Source organism: Camelus bactrianus, chromosome 8 (assembly GCF_048773025.1).
Source record: "Camelus bactrianus isolate YW-2024 breed Bactrian camel chromosome 8, ASM4877302v1, whole genome shotgun sequence".
Classification (NCBI taxonomy): domain Eukaryota; kingdom Metazoa; phylum Chordata; class Mammalia; order Artiodactyla; family Camelidae; genus Camelus; species Camelus bactrianus.
Window position 1 is genome coordinate 67,078,703 of NC_133546.1, and position 15,793 is coordinate 67,094,495.

Here is a 15,793-nt window from a genome sequence, read left to right on the forward strand (position 1 = left end):
AATTAATGTTCCTCATACCTGTTACTTTCACATTTATTTCTAATTTTACTTTTTCTTTTCCTTTCATAATTGTGAATAGCAGTAGTACTGAAATAAGTGATTCCAAACTGACAGCATGAATCTATTTTTGCCATGCTATTACCTAAACATCTTTAATTTCTAACTTTAAGATTTCCACTGCTACTGCCATGAAGACAGTTTTACTTCTAGTAATAACACAGATATAGGCACTATATATGCTTCAGAGTACTCTGAATGCAATTATATATAGCACTGCTTTCAACACTATGGGAGGGTGTTGTTTCCAAGAGAGAGTAAATTGCATATACAGAAAAGTGCAATGCAAAGTCGAACGTATGTGCTATAAGACAGAGTCTTAATGAGAGTTCAGAAGAGAGCATGCTCATTTGATTGCAAGTTTGTAAGTGTATACTGAAGGAGTTGGGCCCTAAAAATTTGATAGGATTTTAACAGTTGGGAAAAGGGGCAAGAGAGAGATTTCAGCAGAATTAAATGGCATGTTGCCACTGATAATACTTACTGAAATCATTTGTAAGAGAAAATAAATACTGAAAAAGTCTTCCTAGTCAAAGCTTATGTGTTAGTAAACTTTCTTAATTTCAAATTAGATGTATAATACTTAAGATATATACATATATATACATAATACTTAAGATAAATATGAGTAGTTTTAGAATGAAGTATTTGTCATTCAGTATATATTGTGATTATGTTGCTTGCATTTTATTATCTAATTGTCAGAGATTTTGAAATTGTATTTTACTCATAAATGTTCACTGTTATTCCCCAGGTGGAATGTTTCTGGCCACCGGAAGCACAGATCATATTATTAGAGTTTATTTTTTTGGATCAGGTCAGCCAGAGAAAATATCAGAATTGGAGTTTCATACTGTAAGTATTGCTGAAAAGAGTTAGATGAGTACAATTTAAATGAGTCTAACAGTTTATATTCAGGATCTTCTTTTTTGTTCATCTGTTTATATATAGGACAAAGTGGACAGTATCCAGTTTTCCAACACTAGTAACAGGTAAAATAATTATTTTTGTATGTCAAATTTAAGTCGACTTTTAAAATTACAAAATAAAGACAATTCTTGTGATTAGGTTTTTAGTTAGATTTGTTTATTAGCCACCTAAAATTAAGATCTTCACCGGTTACAATGAAAAGTCAGGATAGCCTTCACATGCATATGAACATATCTTCATGTTTTATCTGTAATAATGTTAGTTTGTTTGACCACTTTTAATAATAGGGACTTTTATTCACCCTATGTATTTTCTGTACATATCAAAGTGTAGAGAAACTTTTAGTAGAGATTGGAAATGTATCATAATGTAATATTTGAGGGCAAGCTGTTTATTGATGATAAACTTAGATGATATTTTATAAATTTTCTCACATTCTTGCTTTAAATTAAAGAAAGATATTTCTTCACTTAGAGTAGAATGATCAGTTCTCTTTCTAAGGTAGTAAATAGTGCCTTTAATCACTTTATATATATATATTTTTTTGTTATTTATTTATTATTGTATTATTTAATTATTTTTATTTTGGCGGAGGGTAGGTAATTAGGTTTATTTATTTTTAGAGGAGGTACTGGGGATTGAACCCAGGACCTCGTGCATGCTAAGCATGCACTGCTATCTACCACTGGAGCTATTCCCTCCCCACCTTGAATCACTTTTGAATGCTATTTCTGAGGCCTTACCATGAACATTAGGATGTGTGTGTATAAAATTTTTAAAGCCCAGGAAGATTCAGAAGTTCTTAGATTTGCAAAGAATATCAGATAGAATAATCTCTATTATATTAGAATGCTGTGTAAGTGAAGATGAGTGCTGTCTTTTTTTTCTTTTAGCATTTTTTAAAACAACTATTGGAAGGTGCATTTTGGTAAAATACATGTGATTTTTCTTTGGATGATGGCCTCCTTTTACAGGTTTGTAAGTGGCAGTCGTGATGGGACAGCACGTATTTGGCAATTTAAAAGAAGAGAATGGAAGAGTATTTTGTTAGATATGGCTACTCGCCCAGCAGGGTAAGAGATCAAATTTGAAATATTACATAGATATAGCTAGATCATTTAAAGTTGTAAAGCTGTATTACAGGTTGGTGTGACTCTCAGTCTATAAAAAGCCTGTATCATAATCTATGTTAAAATGATTACTTTTCTGTAATAACTAGAGGTGCTTTTGGAGATGAAGATGTTGATTTTAATACAATGATTTTTTTGCCCTGTGTGAGAAGACCTGCTGCATTGATGATTTCTTTCAGTTCAGTGTTGTTAAGGGGATGATAGTACTGTAAGAATAGCTGCAAGTTTTACTAGTTTTTTCAGAAAGCAGAATATATTATAATGTTCATTCTGTCACAAGGATGATGTGGTATATCCACTGCTTATCTCCAGCCAAGAGAAAATACACTACACTTTGTTAATTGTTATTTTGGTTTTAATATTGTATCATTTTTCTATGTTTGTATTTGTGTGTAGTAATCTCGGATGGATGGGAGAGCAAAGTAGTCATTAGCAGGGCATGACAGCAGCAGTAAGAGATGGAGAGTGACAGCATGGCACAGAGTTTTCCTGGATCCAGAGAGTGTTAAAGCCAGTGATATTTACTCAAGGTCATCTGTTACTAGGGGCTTAAGAGTGCTGGAATCCTGATTCTGCTACTCCTTGCAGTGATTTTTGCCATCGTTCTGTGTTGATTCAAACTATTCTTAATTACTGTGTTAAGCAATAGTTATCCATGTTAATGAATATAAACTATATGAAAATGTATTTAGGTTTTTGTCATACTGATATTTTAATAAATAATATCAGTGTAAACAAATACTGCCTCCATCACTTTCAGCCAAAACCTTCAAGGGATAGAAGATAAAATCACAAAAATGAAAGTAACTATGGTAGCATGGGATCGACATGACAATACAGTTATAACTGCAGTTAATAACATGACTCTGAAAGTTTGGAATTCTTACACCGGTCAACTAATTCATGTCCTAATGGTGAGAAAAAAGACTTAATTTTTATTTGGTATAACTAAAGCTGATTATAGAATAGAATACTTTCATCAAGGAATAGTTTTTTATGTTTTCTAGAAACTCTTACTTGCTAGATGGTCTTTGTGGGAGAATGGAAATAATTTTAAAATGCAGTTAAATAGGTTTAGTTTAGAAACAGAGATCCTTGCTGTTTTTAGTATGGAGGGCTGGATCAATAAATAGTGTTGTCAGGTTTTACCAAATGATGGCAAATCCCTAGACAGTAAAACTAGCTCAGCTTCATTATTATACATCAATAAATTTGAAGGTTTTTTTACCACTTCAATATTTCTTAAAAGACATACTTTAGAAATAATTGCAAATATTAGTGTTTGTTTGAATTTTCTTTTTATCTTTTAATATTTATAATTCTTTGCCACTTAAAAAATATTTCAGGGTCATGAAGATGAGGTATTTGTCCTTGAGCCACACCCATTCGATCCGAGAGTTCTCTTTTCTGCTGGTCATGATGGAAACGTGATAGTGTGGGATCTGGCAAGAGGAGTCAAAATTCGATCTTACTTCAATATGGTAATTAGCAGTCTCTTCATTTTATAGTTGCTACAGATTTGGGGAGTTCTTGACACTGGTACCCTGCATATCACAAAGGAAATCCATCTAAGAATTGGTTTAGACATTATTTTCACTTTAAGTTTCAAAAAAGAGTTATTTATTACACACTTTTATTGAGATACTAAATTTAAAAGAAAACTGTACATATTACAGTACCTGTATATTGGTAATAACTAGTTTTTAAAATAGTTTTAATACTGACACTTTGATGAGAAACTCACAAGTATGAAAAGATGATATAGATAAGAAAAATGTTTGGAATACCATGTGAAGAAACTATAAATAAATATTTATATTGTGTTATTGTTTTTCATCAGCAACAGTTTTCCAGTGCAGAAGAATTTGATTCAAATATAGATAGCCATTTTAAAATTAAAGCCAAAGAATCAGGTATTCTTGCCTTTTATCAAGCTTTGATATGTTAGATATTTATTTGGGCTTAAGCCCTTTTCCTTCCGCATTCTGTTTCTTACATAGATTTTTAACATTTTGCTGAGTATCTGCAATGGTTTAGCACATACAGCTGGTTGTGTAGTGTTTCCACTCTAACCACTGTATGAAGGAAAAAGTGCTCCTCAGATGCTGCTTTTGTGTGTCTAGTGACATTTTTTTTAGTCTATTTTCTGTATATCAGGGATGCCTTTCAATAAGGAAAACAAGTGAAAGCATGTGTTTCTACTATTTCAGCAATTTAATTTTTTTAAAAAATTAATTTTAACATCTAGTAATAAATTATAAAATAATGCAATAAATAGTGTGTTGTTAGAATTATTTTGCAAAGCAAAACTTTCACAAAACAGTCATTTGTAAAATACAGTGGCTTGTGAAATTTTTCATAAAAGTGGCACCATACTTGATTGATAATCACAGTAAAGTTGGTTACTTCTCTGCAGTAAGCAGAATAAAGAAGGAATTTTTATTAGTGAAGGAATTAACTTTAGCTGTTGTTGTGGATATGCCTTAGTGTACGTAAGGTAAGATATAAAATTGGTCTAATTTTTTTTCTAAAAAGATCATGTTAATTGTATAATTCTCAGTGACAGATGGATTTCCTTAGTGATTATGTGTATAGAGAATTTTTAAAAAGCAGATCCTTAAATATACTGGTAAAGAATTTTTTTCTTTTCTCCTTTTCTGTCCTTGTGTTTCTGATTTGCTCCTTTTTGGAACGTCTTTGTTGAATTAGGAAATACATCGTATCTCAGTTTGTCTTTATAGCTTCTAAAGAAAACAATTTGTGGGCTATACATGTTAATTTCATGTTTTCAAATGTCACTGATGTATTAGTAGAGTGGAGGGAAAGCTTTCGCTTATACTTGAATATTGCTTTCACCTTTAAGTTATATAAAGGTGAATTTTTCCTTATCAGGTAAGTTGATGACACTAATATTCCACATTATGATTAAGTATGATAATTGCAGCACCTTGAGACTGAAGTAATTTGCTCTTAGACCATTACAAATCAGTGATATGACCAGGAGTAGGAGTCAGCCATGTTATATTGTATACTATTTAAAATTAGCTAAGGAATTAGTTATATTTTTGCCTTAAAAGTTATTTTTTTGTTTAATACACGCTTTAGATAAAGATATTTTTCCTGTTCTTTCTACAAATAAGAGATGGAAAAGCCTCTTAAGGGTGGAAGAAGCATATTTATGTAATAAGTAGAAATGTATGGTAGCCATACAATCTTCAAACTATGAGGAAAACAAAACATAGACTAAAAAGGATTAAATATATATCTTGCTTTTAAAAAACCAGAACATAAACTACCCCTCACCTCATTAAAATACAGATACTCCCTTTAAGTTTTTGCGTGATTTTTAATAGCTTCCAAAATACTTCTACTTCCAAAATACATAGTACCTCATTTGGGGCTCATGAATACCTCGTAATATAATCAGGGTAGATTTTGTTGTTACTGATTGTGTGAATGGAGAAACTGTACAGAAATGAAGTGCTTTGCCCAGGTTTTACCTGCATCACAGAGCTATCATATGGGTACTTGGGGTTTAAACCCATGTGTTTCATCTGTTGCTAATGTGTTCTTAATGCTAACTTTAATTATGGCTGGTCATTACAAAGCTAACTTCCAGCTATATTGAGTTAGTGATATGTCCAGGAAAAAAAATGTTTTCATAATGATACTGACTTTGAGTGGATCTTTTGATTATTTAGCTTGATGATTTTCTTTCTGTCTCTTAATTTATAAGTTTCCTAAGTGCCCTACTTTTTGTTCTTCACTCCTTTGTTCATTTCATTGTTGTTCTTTTTTAATCTGTAGGCAGATAGAAGATAAAGCATTCAGCATTGCTATTAAGAAAATAACAACCATTTGAGGGAGAAGTAGAAGCTTGTGTTCACTGTCTGCTATTCATGATTGTTGAATTTTGGCTATAGTTGTAACTATTTGGCTGTGTGTAGCTAATCAGTAAGTTTGAGTTACTAAAATAACATAAACATTGATCAGGTACAAATTCAATCCATGATATTAAACTGTACTAGTAACAGTAAGTTCAACTTAGTAAATATTTTTTTGAGCACCATGCAGAGGGACTACTTATAGTGTCTTAGAGGATTTAAGGATTAATAATTCTAGTGGAATATACCCCATTTTTAGACAAGAAATTGAAAAATGTTTACACAAAGTATTGAGATGAAGTAATATTTCATGTGAGTTTTAAAATCGAAGCTTATGAAAGTAAATTCACCATAAAACTATGGACAGAAAATAAGGAATGAAAACAGTATCTTTAAAAGAACAAAAATTCTATTTGCAAATTCTTAAAAATACAGATTTTATCAAGTATATTTTGAGAATATTGCTTTAATATTGGTCCTTTTTATCATAATTGAATTTTCTACTTGAAATTTATAGTACCTTTGCAAAAGGTAATGAAATCATGTAACAAGGCATTTTTTTGTATTAAGCATTTTTACTGTACTTTTCTCACCTATTACAGAAATTAAAAATCTTTTTAAAAATTTCTGAAAGAATAAAAATTCTTATATTTTCAAAAATGAGACATTGAATTTTTAAAGCCCATGTTTGATTTATAGTAATTATGTTTTAATAAATACATTTATTAAAAAGGTTAATAAATTTTAAAATATTATGAAATAATTTTTAATATTATACCTGATTTCATCATTCAGATAAATGTTCTAATTCCTTTTTTCCTATATCAAGCAGTTTTTAAAATTTTTTTTATTTTAAGAATAAAGCCTAAATCTATAAACAGATTAAAAGATTTGGGATTGAGAATTGAGAGAAAGATACATTAATTAATTACTTGTATGCTTGCATAATCCCCTAATTTATTTCATTTTGAAATCTTATAAAGAGATTCTCAACTTGGTGATGGTATTGTCTAGAAAAACTGATGGGGTTATTTTTCTCATTTTCATTGCTAACTTTTTTCTTAATAGAGGATCTGTGTGATAAAAGCAGCTGGGGAGCGGCTGTTGGGTTTGATTTTGTTACTTAGAAGAAGTGTATGACGAATTAGATGGTATAACACAAGGCATGATATAGGATAGATAATACATCCTCCTTGCATTCCCTCGTCCCCGTGTTGTCTCATCTTTAAAAATAAAATAAAGTAATTTCAACATAAACATTTAAAAGCATTTGTTGGAAGGCCTGAACTCTCTTGTTTTTTTAATGAACTAGAGAAAGAAGCTAAAGAGAACATTGTAGATAAGATTGTGAACAGAAGATAACTTTATTCTTTAAAAAAAAACCCAAAACCTAAATTCTAGGCCTTAAGTTTTAACTCATATTTACATTCATATAAAAACTTTGTCAGTTATTCATATTTCAGCTGAACAGACCTTGTATAACTTGAGTGTCAGGGCAAAAGTGGAATACTTTAGGATATTTTATTGAAAGCTAATAGTGTATGATAAGAATATTTCAAACTGTTTGTGTATAGTTGAGCAAGCCCATGTTTTGTCTTAGGCAGTGGCAGGAGGTAAACATCAGTATACCTTGTTTGGACAAGAGTTCTAAATTTTAGTTAAACAGTTCTAAACTCCCATTAAGTGCTAAGAGGCAGATAAATTATTCCCCAAAATAACTAAAAAATGTGTGCAAACTGTCTGAACTGAAATTGAGTGCTTTTGTAATATGCCCCATTCCTTGAAAGGGGTAGGCAAATTTAGAAGTTTAATACAAGCATAAATGTTCCTAAATACAAAGTTGTTTTATAGCCTTTTTTCCCTTTAAATTATCATGGTACAGCTAAGTTTTAACTACAGGTTTAACAAAATAAATATTAAATTAATTTGAAAAGATATGAAAAGAGACTGAAATGTCTTAGTTTTAGGCCATTGATTATTAGACAGTAAATAAAAGATGTTTGGAGTGGGATTAGAAGGCCCCCACATTAGTAGCTTCCCTCACGTCTCTGGTATTTTTGCTTTATCTTTTCTGTTCTCTTTTCTCTATTTCCGTTGTTCTAGCTGTGTCTATGTCTGTCTGTCTGTCTTTCTCTCCATATCTATTTCTGTAATGTTACTCAGAGCTATGGTTTGTTGCCTTTTGTCTGGTTTTGATTTTAATTGAAGAGTACAGTATGTCTGGCTAGAAAGCAATTTTACTGAATTTGATTTTTGCTTTGCTTTTGTTGTTTCATGGGTAAATTCCAAATAACAATTTTTATTTATTTAATTAAATTTTCCTTATTTTTATAATTGTTAACCTTTCTTTTACTTAAGAGATTTAAAAAAAAATGTTCCAGTGTCCACTAATCCAGAACAATATATTTCTCCTTGCAATGTTCCAAACAAGCAGAGGCTGCCAATCCACCACTCAGAATTTTTGCACATGCATACTTCTGACATTAACATGTTCTCAGTGTGACCTCTATTTTAGTTTTGGAGAATGGACCTGCGTGTATAGGAAAGGGAGAAGGAGAAGCTCAAAATAGGTGTATCTCATATCATGTTCTGTTGTGAATCAAGCTTTGAAGATCTTTCATCCTCTTCCTTTCTCTCTTTTCTTTTTTCTTCTTCTCTTTCTCTTCTTCCTTCCTTCCCTTTATCTCATTTGCTGTCTATCATCATCTAACAGGATGTCATATACCTGCACTCTGTTTGTTAAAAGGATTCTTTGATGCTTCTCCAGTCCTTGTTTCAGTCTCTCTAGATATAAAATTACCTTCAGTCTTCTGATTATAAACTTGAGTTATTGTCATTTTCTTTCAGGTGTCTGGGGTTCTTTAGATTCTGTCTCTTTCTCACCTGTATCTTGGTATCAAAGACATACCTTAAGATTTTTTGCCATGAATGTAAGTTTGTCTCTAGCTTGTCATACTATATTTGGTGAATTATTTTTATGTAGTAATTCTTTGATATGTTCTATGAGTCACTATCACATGGATATTTGAGACTTAATAGTTATAAGAAGTATAGAATATTACACAGAATGTAAACATACAGTTGAAAAAAGTTTTGATTAGCAAATATTTAAGTGCTTATTTTGTACGTAAGCACAAAATATGGGGACCATGTGGAAGAATAAGATGTAGTCTTTTTTTTTTTTCCAGCTTGCAGTTAAGTTAGGGAGATAAAATATACTTGAAAAGATAGGTATTGATAAATAGTTTGAAATGGTAGCATGACATATGAGAAAAGATCATTGCTATATCTAAAGACGTAAGTATTACTTCCAGATGGATGATCAGTGGAGGAAGAATTAGAATTATGCCTTGGAAGATAAAATTGTGTCAGAAGAAAAATAATTATAAGTAAGAGGACTATTATGTTTAAGTAGCCAAATAAGAAATGTTAAGACATGTTCATAGAGTAATTTAGAAAGTTTTTCTGAAATAGATTTTGAAAAATGAGTAATAAAATGAAAAGCATAAATTGTAGTGGCTTGTTGGTGGCCTCAAATTATCTTGTAAGCATAAAGAATAGTTAACATAGTGGGGGTTTTGGCAAATTATATTCCAGAAAATTAAGAGAAAAATAATTTGGTTGCTAGTGGTAATATTTCAGGTATGAAATTGGATAGGTGGGGGAGATCTACTTTTTTAGTGAAATTATAATGAAACATTATAGGGACAGGTGGTAAATTTGTGAAAGAAAAATATATAGGACTTGTTTTGTGACTCATTAGGGCTAGAGAGTGACAGAAAATTTTAACATATGTATTGAGAGTATTGAGCATAGGTGATCTTAATGATACTATTAATGGAAATATGAAAGATGTGAAAGAAGACTGATTTTTTTTATATGTTTATTGTAGTGTAGTATTGGACTACTTTTGTGGAAATGGCCAGCCGGCACTTGAAGGTATAGACTACTTGGTGGGGCTAGGAGTAGAAAGAAAGAAATGTTAGAATGATGTTTACCTCCTCATGGAGATACAGAAGGTAGTGTAGAGGGTTTAAAACTAAACTTAGAAATACAACTGACCCTCAAACAACATGAGTTTGAACTGTGCAGGTCCACTTACATGTTCTTTTCAATAGTAAATACTACAGTACTACCCAGTCTGTGGTTGTTTGAATTCACAGATGCAGACCGGATAAAGAGGAACTGTATATAATGGAGGGCTAACTATAAGTTATATGTGAATTTTTGACTGTGCAGAGGGTCCACCTCTATCCCTCTTCATTGTTTAAGGGGTCAGCTTTAGTCATATTTAGCAGTGGAGAAGAGAGATCTCTGGGAAAGAGATCATAGTCTCTGAAAAGTGTGTTTGAAAGACACCATGCTATTATAATGTCAGAGAGCCCAAGAAGAAGAATAAATTTCAAGGAGGACTTGATTAATAGTATTACTTCCCTCAGAGAAATCAGAACTTGGGTAAACAAGATGCTGTTAAATTTGAAGATTTGAGTTATTTTGATAATATATTTTTCTTCTGATGAACATTAAAGCTGATTCTTCAGAATCATTTTTATGTATCTACTGGTTTTATCAAACCAGTTATAACAGTTTCCTTTTTAATATTAACTTACTTATCATGGCACCACTTATTTTAAATAGCTATCTTTAATTCATATGTAATAATGTTACCATTAATAAAAGAATTTTCAATATTAAAGGAAACATTTACTTAGGAATGATCTTTTAATATGATGACACTTGGACTATTGCAGTGTGGATATCTTCCCTTAAGATCTATTCTGTGTTTACACTTGTAACTGTAGTAGTAATTAGAAGGTGACCAGAGCATATTTGCATCACAAGAATGACAGTGTCTGTCTCCAGTATCTAGTGTACATGTTTAATTAAGTTTATTTTCCCCCAGGTTGATAAGCTTTAAAGGTTCTTTATAAATAAGGAAGGACTTTCAAGGGTAATTCTCAGCATAAATTTAGTTTCTCAGCTCTTTTATTCTTGGGATATGAGTCTGTCTCATAAAATTATTAGAGTATTTTAAAAGATTCATAATTTAAAATTGTGGAGTATTTTCTGGGTAAGATGCTCCCTTCTAATCAGTGATGTATTTTAAAAAATGAAAGAGACCCCAAAATTGACACTGATCATAGACTTGGAATAAGTCCCTAAGGGGATGATTCTGCCTAAGAAAGTCCATATTTTTGACCTTCCTGATTTGTGTTGAGTTACACTAGGAGTGCATACTTCTCATAATCAGTTTAATGTATAGTTCCTCTTGATTAATATAATTTAGACTCTATAATTGTAGTCTGCATTCTGGTGCTTTTAACATGCCTCATTTCCAGATTGTCCAATTCTTCTAAAAAGCCTTCCCAGATACTTTGTGTTAGGATTTTAGTAGACTTTAGTCATTTAAATTATCTCTGTAATTTCCCAGAGATACTACATGATTTATCCATTACTGGAGAAGAAGTCTCTATAGTCTTAGGCCTCATTCCTCTGTCTCCTTTAATTATTCATCTTTCTGCTTTACAAAAATTATATTAGAAGTTGTGGATTTTATTCTGCCTTGAAAAAGGTACTAGTATTCTTCATTAAATATGACAATTCTGTCATCATTAGCGTTCTTAATTCATAAGTCTTTGTACTGATTTAATTTTTCCAAGTTCAGTATAAACCTCTAAGATTGTGCTGCTTGTTTCTTGGAAGTATTTCTAGAACTCTTCAGTCAGTATGAGAATTTTCCTACAAAGGAATCATTATATTAACTTGTGTGGTCTTTTCATCTCTTTAAAAAACAAAATAACTATAATCACTGAATACATTTTTCTGTTTTCTTTTAACTCCTATTCTTGAAATTATTGCACTTACTAGTAAATATTATCTCATGCGTTTTCTCAGCTTTCCTTATTGTGATTTAACTTGTATGAGTTTTATTATGTGGTCTTTGTTTACATATGTCGCAAATAATGTTTAGCAAGCATACTTGATTTTATCAGGGGAGTAGTTCATCTATAATTCACTTATTTTGCAAATTTGTTATTATTCATTTCTTTCTGTTTTTAAACTTAGTGTGGCATGCTATAAGTACTAGCATAAGTAATATACAATATTAAATTTTATCTTGACTTATTGAGCAATAATTTTATGATAGGTTCACACAACTTTTTTTAATTGAAGTATAGTTGATACACAATATAGGTTCATATAACTTTAATATTAGAATAGAAAAGATATTTTCTTCCTTTTAGTTTTTGAGTGTCAACCTCATTTCTTTCTAATTGAACAAGCATATTCAAATAGTGCCTTCATTAAATTTTTTCTTTAGGAATTCTTAATCGTAAATACTATGACCCTGGTTGAAGAAGATGAAATCCTTTTCAGAGAGAAATATTTAACTTTGTGGGGGGGCTTATTTAATCAGCATAAATCATAAAAATAGCTAGGGTATATTTAGTTATATAGGAAAGTAAAATATTTTCCTACTTTTGTATCAACTGGAATGCCTAGATAGCATTTTGTAATTAGGGCTGTTTATTATCTAAGGAGCTTTTTCTAAAGATAAATTTGACATTTTAGATAATATGGTTATGGGTACCTTTTCTAATTGGTTCATAAGTAAAGCAGATCCATTGTCTTCTTTAATGGATAGTTAATCCAAATAAGGTACCTTTGAAGTAAGTATACTTTCATTTTCTCCACATAGAGAGTCACTTTGGAGTAACACAGTTGGCTTATACCAAGAAAATGGGTGCCATCCTGCCATATTCACAGTGGCATGTGTTACTATATAGGAAACACAGTGATCTTCAATAGGATTGCTATTGTTTCTTTGCTTTTTTTTAGAGCTTTGTAAGTTCCACCTCTCTATGTATCCTTTTCGAGATCTTCTACTAACTGTAAATATGGCAACATTGATAGCACAGGTATAGGGTTGACTAATCCTCACCACCACGCAAAAAATGTAGAGGAAGATTGCCTAAGCATTATGAAGGATGCCATACTTACGAACATGTATCAGATATCCTTCGGTGTTGCTGAGTCAGACTTTCAGATCTCTTCCTCTGTTCTACTATGTAGTTAGAATCGTAAACTTAGACTTACAGTATTAGAGTTCAGGAAGCATTTATTATGTTAGATTTTTTAAGTGGTTGGGGTTTTTTGTTTTCTCTTTGTCTTGTGAAATTTTGAGTGAATTGAGATAAACAAAACACTTAACAGTGCATCCAAGAGAACTTTAATTCTTTGGTCTTGAGTTCATTATGTAAAATTCTGTGTAGAGATAAATTTTGTTCATGTAATTCATTATTTATTTATAACAGTTCATGTAACTTTTTATTTGCCTAGAAAACACTGAAAAATAGAGGCTTGAATCCTGACATTTCTACTTGCCTTTCATTTTTGGCAAATACGAAGCTATATGGCTGCTAATTCCCCTACGTTAACCTGGAAAAGTAGTGAAGTATACTTGGAATCAGTTCCCTTCCTCTGTTGTATCCTCCAGCTTTCTTCACAAGCAAGAAATGATCCTGTTTGACTTACTCATTTTCTTGCTTTTGCGGTAAATCTTTAAATGTATCAGACATTACTTTCATATTAAATTTTAAGGAAAGTTATTCTTACTTCTTTTCCATCATTATTACCATTCAGAATAGCATTAATAAACACCAGTCTGCTCATTCCTTCTTTTCAACAAGCCAAAGGAAAAACTAGTTTTCTTTTTTAGGCAGACCCATTTTTGGTATTATATACATTTGTTAGGCGGAGCCCTTCCTTTTAGAGCAATGTTTTCTCTTGACAAAATGCAGACATTCCTTAAGAAGTCAACTGTTCTTCTAAATTTTAATTTCACTTCTGTACTTGGTGAACTATGCATTCATCCCTATGCCATATTTTTAACACTAAAGAAAGAAAATTACCACTTCTCTCTTTTCTAAGCATTTCCTGAGATCCTGGGATATTACTGATAAAACTCAATTTGTTCTAGATCAGTGGATACCGGAACAGAGAGGAGGCATTTCTTACCTGATAATGTGTGTGTGTTCCGATTCTGCTAATCCAGAAATCCAGTCACATTTGTTGAAAATCATCCTTAGTTGTTATTTGTTAGGGAGTCAACTCCCTATTTTAGTTGTTTTCTGAAATTCAGTCCCTAGATGTGCTTTAGATAGGCTAGAATTTTTACCTCTTTCAGAACACTGCTAAAGAAGTTTTCAACTGGGACATAGTCTGAAGAAGCACTGAGAGCAAAAAAATTCAGAGTGGTGATTGGCCACCTCTGTTTGATTGACAGGTTGCAGGGAGAAACCCATTCGTTCTGGATTAATGGAACTGGAAAACAGAAAACAATTATCAGGTAAAAAAAACCTTTTCTTTAACCTTTGAAATTCGCCATTTAAAAAAAGAGTCAGAACATCAAGGGAATTTATTACCAAAAGAAAAACTGGTTTGTGAGCAGTGATCTCTAGATATTACTTCAAGAGTTAGAAAAAAAATCACTATGGTTACTTCACACTGTCAGCCTTTCCCGAAAGGGCTTGATTTAAATGCAGATAAGATGGACTGTAAGGTGCGATTACATTTGAAATCTGGGTTAAAGACATGAAGCAGAATACTATGGGCGGGGGAGAATGGTGTGTTTTATTTCCTGAATTGTGTCTGGTCTAAGGATAAAGAGAGAATGCTTGGTTCTTCAAGGCTTTTAATCTGGCACTTTTCATGCATATTCACAAATTTTGTTACTATACTGTGTTTGCTATACTTAATCTTCACTTCATTAGGACATATACTTATATATCTTTTATTATACAATTCTAGTAACAATAGTGATCAACCAGCTCTTCATATTTTAATGGCAGTTTTCTGACTGTTGGTTAAATATATTTCAGATTGAAGGCCAAGGACATGGTGCAGTATTTGACTGCAAATGCTCTCCTGATGGTCAGCATTTTGCATGCACAGACTCTCATGGACATCTTTTAATTTTTGGCTTTGGCTCCAGTAGCAAATACGACAAGGTAGAGTATGATGACCTGTGTATCTTCTTCTTATAGTTGTTTGTTTTGGTTGTTCTTTTTTTTTTTTTTTTTAAATCCATGCATTATGTTTAGGGGTTGTATTTGAGGCGGTGTGTGTGATAATAATCTTTTTTATATTTCAGAAGAAATAACTTTTTACTTAGCCCACTAGAGCTAGATGGCAGTTCTTAAGTTGGGGTATATAAGGTGGGTGTGGGGAGTGTCTGTGGAGAGATTTCTTGAAATTATGTAAAATGGATAATATGCATTTATCTGGGGTACAATTCTTTCGCTTTCATGTGGTTCTCAAAAATGTATGGCCTACTCTTAATATTTTCAAATATTAAAGACCATATCTGAGATTAGTGACTAAAAGATTTAAATTGCTTATTTGTGGTGAGTGGTATAAAAGGTTATCATAGTAAAAATTGAATAATTCAAATTTAATAAATTCCACATTACCCAATGAAATTTTAAGTAGCAGATGTGTCAGGTATGAATTCTTATTAATTTTATATTATTTCAGAAATTTGGGAGAAAAAGCTTATTAACTCTTAGAAAAGCATGTCATGTTAATTTTTTACATTATTATATAAACCATGCTTACTGTATACTTAAGGATTTTCTTAAATTTTGTAAGTGATTTCCTTAAAGAGTTAAGTTCAAAGAATAGATTTGTTGATTTCCCATTGCAAAATGCTAAAACAGATAATTACCATATTTAATAATTTTAAAAATAAGATAAAGCATGATAGTTCTGTGAATGTAAGAGTACTGCTTG

At 31.4% G+C, this 15,793-nt stretch overlaps 1 protein-coding gene across 3 annotated transcripts in view; it reads left to right on the plus strand.

Moving 5' to 3' along the window:
- The window catches only part of PHIP (PHIP subunit of CUL4-Ring ligase complex), a 125,877-nt gene that overhangs the window by 52,571 nt on the left and 57,513 nt on the right, over nt 1–15,793 (plus strand). For all 3 annotated transcript variants that reach the window (XM_074368708.1, XM_074368709.1, XM_074368710.1), the window contains exons 11-16: nt 812–912; nt 1,009–1,049; nt 1,962–2,060; nt 2,878–3,031; nt 3,464–3,598; nt 14,884–15,012. In XM_074368708.1, the coding sequence (XP_074224809.1) occupies nt 812–912; nt 1,009–1,049; nt 1,962–2,060; nt 2,878–3,031; nt 3,464–3,598; nt 14,884–15,012 (659 nt within the window). The remainder of the gene's footprint in view (nt 1–811; nt 913–1,008; nt 1,050–1,961; nt 2,061–2,877; nt 3,032–3,463; nt 3,599–14,883; nt 15,013–15,793) is intronic.